The 8,021-nt window shown below is 34.6% G+C and overlaps 1 protein-coding gene across 3 annotated transcripts in view; it reads left to right on the forward strand.

Moving 5' to 3' along the window:
• The first annotated feature begins 865 nt into the window (after positions 1-865).
• The window catches only part of LOC108744926 (Krueppel-like factor 12), a 138,479-nt gene continuing 131,323 nt past the window's right edge, over positions 866-8,021 (forward strand). For all 3 annotated transcript variants that reach the window (XM_025981817.1, XM_025981818.1, XM_025981819.1), the window contains exon 1: positions 866-1,034. In XM_025981817.1, coding sequence (XP_025837602.1) covers positions 1,023-1,034 — 12 coding nt within the window. In that variant the 5' untranslated portion in view covers positions 866-1,022. The remainder of the gene's footprint in view (positions 1,035-8,021) is intronic.

The raw sequence follows: 8,021 nt of genomic DNA on the forward strand, positions 1-8,021 counted from the left end.
TCTACCTCTACCCTTCTTAACTTCTGTTTCTGCTTCCAATATGTTTGTAACTACCCTTTAATGCTTGAGAAGGTGCCCTACTTCACCTAATTATTAAAAAAATAAGACACAATGATCAAAATGAAAAAATCATTCAACAACCACAATAAACTGTGAAACAGCTTTATTAAGATCTCTTAACAGGGCTAGCTAGGGTACACAACTACTAAAAAAATAGATATTTATGTGTTTTTTTATAGTATTTTATGTAGCAGTTCAAATGAATTCTGTGGAGCGAGTCGCGGTACCTTTATAGTATACAACTGGGCCGCACGAAGTAGCTCTGCAAACTATTAGTATTTAACCCCAACGATGTTTTCCATTGAAAAATTATTTCTATCAAAAGTTGATAGGTTCAACGAGAAAGTTACATACAATAACATTTTTAATATTTAATAGTAGTTAATATGAAATATTAATGTGAAAATTCATTTTCCATCCACTACAAAATATCTTTTGTAGTGGTTAATGAGGGAAAATTTTGGTTTGACTTTACACATCAATGTTCATTAATCTGAAGCAGTTTGTAGTGGATGGAAAATGGAAAATGAATTTTCACATTAATAAGTTACAGAAAAGTTTCATAAAACAAGCGATTAATATATAAATAGAACACCGGCCTTATTTTCTCATAATCCCTAGTTATCTTCTACAGTATCACCGATTTGGGAAAACACGGGTTCGATATCGGGTCCGTAATTTTCCGGTAGTTTTCTTGGATCAGTATGGCAAATAAAACATCCGAAACTTATTTTTTTTACAATATATACTTTTAGAGGACTCCTTACCGTGTTATTTTATCGTTGTTTATCTTTTTTCCAGGAAGAAGATCAAGAAGAAGCGTTTTTAAACAAGATCAATAAATAGAGAAAGGACAATCCCTAAAATAGTGACAGACCTCACTGGTTGACAAAAGCGATAAAGTTTTGTTGTTTAATGACCATATCAAAAGCTCAGTATTCCGAAGAAATCATAAGATATTCATGGTTTTAATGGTAAGCTACTTAATACCTACAATACAGTAAAAGTTTCTTATTCACAAGTGCAATCCAGTTCCTTTTTTCGCGGCTAAAACTTTCATTATTCGCGGTTGCAATTGGTAAACAGAAAAGGATTCGGTGTCATTGATTAAGGGGATTGACCGCAATAGACCGCTCGTGCCTAGTGCGAATTTTCCCTAAAACATGGGTTTCTATTTTAAACATTCTGATTTAACACTGCGAGATAAATATGTGATTTTTTGTATGGTAACAGACAAAGGTGCACAGTAACTCGGTACGTTTTTGGTTTTCAATAACATGGTCATTAAAAGCTTTTACAAGTGCTTAAATTTGATGCTTCTTGTAGGACACGTATTTTCAATAGAAATTAAAAAATTAAAAAATGACCTTCTACAGGCTTTAGAACAAAGGTTTATCTATCTTACTACAAAATTTCAAACCTCTGCTTCAAACATTAAACTCATGACATCTAGAACCGATAAGCATGTTTTTACTCTACGGCGCGTGTACTACTGAATCCCCTTAATGTGCCGAGGCGACTTTTATAAAAGATGTAATCGGGTAAACAGAAGAATTTATCAATACATTGATTTTATTTTGATATAAGCTGGTTTGATTTGGGAACCTTCGAACGTATCCCCTATGATCCACGGTTTCTGTATTCGCTGCATATTTATGGAACGTATACCCCGCGAATAAAGAGCTTTTTCCGTATGAAATTGCGACAGAATCGGACATTGTTTCGTCTCGTTTTTGCCCCCCCTCCCAACTCAATCAATCGAATTATTATTAACCTGTTCCAATGGCACTTAATCAGTAATCAGTGAAGCATGCATATGATGACGATCAATTCTTGTACAAAATGGTCGGTCGACTACACATGGGCACGTGCATGTTACATTGGCCAATTAAACGCCTACTGGATCAAGAAATGTTCTTGTTGTTCCACACCACACATACCTATCACGGCGTTATTGATATTTGATTATGATACCACTACGAGATCGCGTCCGAATCATTCAGAACACATCTAAATTAACTGAGCAATAACATACCATAATGGGTCAGTACGCAATCCATTTCGTATACGAAAAAAAAAAAAAAATAATAAATGTCTTACGAACAAATAGAACTAGACCTTATCTACAATGGTAGCAATGTTCTACGGTAATGGTTTAGGTTTTTTGTGTTTGAACGCGTAGGTGTTCCTGTTAACTTTAGTTAAGTGAATTAATGTCAAATCTGATTCGATCGCGAGGAGAGTTAGCGATTTTTCAATGGGTTTTCCATAAAATACGCAATTTTCATAGCAATGGTCGCTTGTTTTATACACTTTTCATAAAATTGATACAAACAGGAATCTCATAATAAAGTTACCGATAAACAGGTAATTTATGAGGCTTTCTATGTAATACGAACTTTTATGGTTTTGTAAGATTGTGATAAAAACACAACTCTGAAAGAAATTGTCCATAAAATACGTAATTTCCATAAGGGATTCCTAATCATTTACGATTTTCTACACAGTCTTCGTTAAATGGGGGAATTTCACCAGAAAGAAAGGTATATGATCTATTAAGTTTTCCATAAAATAAATTTTCATTGATAGACAACAGAATACTAAAAAGGTGATTGTGGTTTAATTAGTTTTCTATAAAATATAGGAATTTCAGAAAAAGATCGGCGTAATGTACACCCGGAACATTCTTATTTCGGCTATGTATAGGAAGTCAAAAAAAATCCTTAGCTGGTATAATAATCTAAGACTAATGGACATACTATATATACTATACGGAACAAGTCTTTCAAATACTGATTGTATTTGATTTCCAACATAGATTTCCATTTTTCCATACGTAGAATGAAGAGAAGATCGTCAAATTAAAGAATAACTAGAAAATACGTAAGAAGTCTCATTTTCTCAGTTGGTAAATACTGATTGACATTTGATAATTTTCGATAGAGATTTTCGTATTACCAAAGGTAGAATTATGAAAAAACGATCTAATTAAAGAATTACCATACGATACGGATCAAGTCTTACAAATACTGATTGTGTTTTGATAATTTCCAACATAGATTTCCATTTTTCCACACATAGAATGAATAGAAGATCGTCAAATTAAAGAATAACTAGAAAATACGTAAGAAGTTTCTCTCTCAATTGGTAAATACTGATTGACATTTGATAATTTTCGATAGAGATTTTCGTATTACCAAAGGTAGAATTATGAAAAAACGATCTAATTAAAAAATTACCATACGATACGGATCAAGTCTTACAAATACTGATTGTGTTTTGATAATTTCCAACATAGATTTCCATTTTTCCACACATAGAATGAATAGAAGATCGTCAAATTAAAGAATAACTAGAAAATACGTAAGAAGTCTCATTTTCTCAGTTGGTAAATACTGATTGACATTTGATAATTTTCGATAGAGATTTTCGTATTACCAAACGTAGAATGAATAGAAGATCGTCAAATTAAAGAATAACTAGAAAATACGTAAGAAGTTTCTCTCTCAATTGGTAAATACTGATTGACATTTGATAATTTTCGATAGAGATTTTCGTATTACCAAAGGTAGAATTATGAAAAAACGATCTAATTAAAAAATTACCATACGATACGGATCAAGTCTTACAAATACTGATTGTGTTTTGATAATTTCCAACATAGATTTCCATTTTTCCACACATAGAATTAAAGAATAACTAGACAATACGTAAGAAGTCTATCAGTTAGTAAATACTGATTGAGATTTGACAATTTTCGATAGAGATGTTCATATTACCAAAGGTAGAATTATGAAAAAACGATCCAATTAAAGAACTATATCATACGATACGGATCAAGTCTTACAAATACTGATTGTGTTTTGACAATTTCCAACATAGATTTCCATTTTTCCACACGTAGAATGAATAGAAGATCGTCAAATTAAAGAATAACTGGAAAATACGTAAGAAATCTCTCTCAATATTTAGGGCTAATAATAATAATGTAGGACTAATGTTGTCGATACTGAATACGGAACTTTCAGACGCAAATACGGAACGGATTTATGTTTGTTACATCTATAATAAAAAGTCAACGCTCTTTTTTCGTTGTTGTTGTTGTTGTTGTATTTGAACTGCTGTGGTAACGTAATAAATCTGATCCAATTTAACGAGTCCCCCGTATTCGGCGTTGATCATCATTAAAGAGACGGACTGTCGGAACGCTAATACATACTGCCGGCGATACCGGTACGTTATCGTTCTCGGTTGTTACGGCAGCTCTCATTGTGCCCATAACACGCATCGTATCGCGGCAGCCGGGAGCGCGGAGTGCGACGCGGCGGCAACCGGAAGTGTGGGCGGCAGACCGACGGTAATAATTGTAGCAGGCTGCGCTCACTGTTCATTGTTATTTAGCGCTTCCGGTGACCGCCCTGTCGAGCTCTCTCGCATCGCTCCGTTGCACTGTTGCCGCTCTCGTCGTTGTTGGTTTGATATCTGTTATTGTTATCCACAAACATTTACCGTATGTACAACGGACGTGAAGAGTCATGTGCATGTATATATGTATGTAATGTATGGTGGTGGTGTCGACCTGATCTTATCTGGTTCCGCGATGACCAAACACGGATAGGGGTTATCACTTAAAAGTACAATGATGCACATGTCTACGTTTACATGTTCGTGTAATGAACAATTATTTATAATAACAATATCTTACAATCCGCGGAACAATGATGTGTCTCAAATCATAAATACTGATTGGGATTTGATTATTTTCAACACAGATTTCCATGTTTCCAAACGTGGAATCGTGATCGTAAAATTGAAGAATAGCCATAAAGTACGGAACAGGTCTCTTTCAAATCGTAAATACTGATTGTGATTTGATAATTTTCAACATAGATTTTCATATTACCAAATGTAGAATAATGAGAACGTCGTAATGTTAAAGAAAACCCATAAAATACGGAAGAAGTTTCTTTAAATTCATAAATACTGATTGTGATTTGATAATTTTCGATAGGAATTTTCATATTTTCCAAAGGTAGAATGATGAAAAAAATGATCCAATTAACAAATTACAAAACGATACGGAACAAGTCTTTCAGATACTGATTGTGTTTTGATAATTTCCAATATAGATTTCCATTTTTCCACACATAGAATGAAGGGAAGATCGTTAAATCGAAGTATAACTAGAAAATACGTAAGAAGTCTCTCTCAGTTGGTAAATACTGATTGAGATTTGACTATTTTCGATAGAGATTTTCATATTTCCCAACGTAGAATGATAAAAATATGACCATATTAGAGAAATACCACACAATACGGAACAAGTCTTTCAAATACTGATTGTATTTGATTTCCAACATAGATTTCCATTTTTCCATACGTAGAATGAAGAGAAGATCGTCAAATTAAAGAATAACTAGAAAATACGTAAGAAGTTTCTCTCTCAGTTGGTAAATACTGATTGAGATTTGACTATTTTCGATAGAGATTTTCATATTTCCCAACGTAGAATGATAAAAATATGACCATATTAGAGAAATACCACACAATACGGAACAAGTCTTTCAAATACTGATTACGTCTTGATAATTTCCAACGTAGATTTCCATTTTTCCACATGTAAAATGAAGAGAAGATCGTTAAATTAAATAATAACTATAAAATACGTAAGAAGTGTCTCTCGGTTGATAAATACTGATTGAGATTTGACAATTTGCGATAGAGATTTTCATATTTCCAAACGTAGAATGATGAAAAGATGATCAAATTACCTAAATCTAAACAGGGTTGACTATTTGCCGGTCATGGAATAGGATTAACACTTCAGTATAGGTTGAGACTTGAGACCATCTCATTCATTACATGTAAATCTAGCAAAACCCAAAAGCTTTTTACCGATTTCAAAATTACTGAAGTAGATAAATTACAACAAGTGCTTCGCATCCATAATTGCAATAAGTGTTAGTTAATACTGTTAATTAATTCGTTGAATTAATTTCAATTCGCGTGTTCCAACGTATAGGCTGAAAGTGCATGTTTAACATATATACTTCTATGTGTACACATCCTCATTTAATAATACCAGGACAAGTTTCAGTCGTTGGGCTCGTCCGTGTACGCTATTCAAGCCCATATTTTAATGCTGCCACATTCAACATATTATTGTTATTCAAACATTTATACTATGCGATGTTCGTGTCTCCACGCGACAAGAACGGTAAGTGCAACCGTGAAAGCAGGTGAATTGAATAGGTGGGACGACCGTTTATATTTCTTTTTATTTCCTATCCACTGTTTGTCCACTTGTCCTCTTCGTCTTCTGCTTCTTCTTCTTGTAGTTCGTACTTGTAATGGTTGAAATGGAAGCCGCATGATTTACTTCCATGTTAATTTATGTATCCAATGGCACTTAACTTATCTATTTACATAGGTACCTACATCAGCTTGTGCGAAAGTCGTTTAACAGATACCTCGCATAATGTGAACAGCGTATTAATTATGCCAGGCCACCGTATAACGTGAACAAACTAAGACCTTCGGTTATGGAAACGAATGTTCGAATGGCTATCACGTTTACAAGCTGTGTCTATGGGTGATTCAGTAGATACCTTGGTAAGATCCTTTTGAAGCATATGAAATAGTTTAGTTATCGACAATTATCCTCGGTGATTTATCGAGGTATATGTTGTGCTGGTGAGATCTAATAGGATCGATGTTGCAATCAAAGTCTATTTATCATAAGGTCGTCAGTCCTAAGACTGGTTGGACACGCACCTCCACTCTTTCCTATCCTGGGCTAAACAAACCGAAACCTTCTTCATGGACGCGTTATAGAAGACCATCATACCATAATATAACCCTCATGAAACTGTTTTTTTTTGTTCGTTTCATGTTAAGAAGTGCTCCTAAAAATTCAATATGTTACGGAGTTGTAGATTAACAACCATCATATTTGATTGCCAATGCAATTAATTGCGTAGACTGAGAGTTCTCCCCTCTACGAGGTCATCACGAATTCCGCCGTTCGCTAATTGTGTGGCTAATTTATGCCATTTGTTCCGTGTCGTAAAAAAAAAATGATGTTTGATGCCCGAAAAAGATTTACAAGTCAAATGTTTATTATGTGCACAGAATAATTCTTAGATTAGTTATAAAACTGTCAAGGGGGCACGAACGGGTTGGTAAAAAAAAATTGGGACCACACCGAGGTGGCGCGTCCGTTTTATGGTCGTCGTAAACGGATTACGGTGCCGGTGCCCTCCCATTATGGAAAGTGTGTGCGATCTGCATGATATTAGATGACTATAACGCAGATAGATTTCTTTATTATTTAAAGCACTCATGTTCAGTTAGGTACTGCTTTGAAGGCAGTCATTATTTTATATTACATATTATCCATCCGGTCTTCTCAGTTTTCACTGGTTAACTTTGAGCAAGTGAAGACGGGCTAATGCCAAAGAACTTCACTCATATCTTTTGGAAACGATACGGAAACCAATTTTCTGTTTTTAAATTTTATAGAACGAACGCTACTTCTTGTCCTGAAATATGATCGGTGTTTACCCTGTTGTGGTTTGTGTTGTGTAATGTTTTAGGTATAACGCCTATTTAGGGTTGCAATCCGTCCGAGTTTCCCCGGATTTGTCCTAGTTTAGTGGGCATCCGGGGAGCGTCCGGGGGGGCTTCATTTGTAGTCCTGGTTTAAAAATTTAAAGTCTTGGGCCGCCCGCCACACACGTAAAAGAAATCTAACTGATTGAAAATGATGATAAAGAATGACTAAATTTAATTTTAAGGTCTGAAAATAAATAAAAGGGTGATTTATGACATTTTCAACTGTTTTTTGTTACACTGACTATGTTTAAAAAAACCTGTTGACATGTCCGGGTTCTGGACTCTAAAATCCGGGGTTTTCACGCGTCTTGTCCTGGTTTCCAAATTTTAGAGATGGCAACCCTACT

Source organism: Agrilus planipennis, unplaced genomic scaffold, assembly GCF_000699045.2.
Source record: "Agrilus planipennis isolate EAB-ADULT unplaced genomic scaffold, Apla_2.0 scaffold42, whole genome shotgun sequence".
Taxonomy (NCBI): Eukaryota; Metazoa; Arthropoda; class Insecta; order Coleoptera; family Buprestidae; genus Agrilus; species Agrilus planipennis.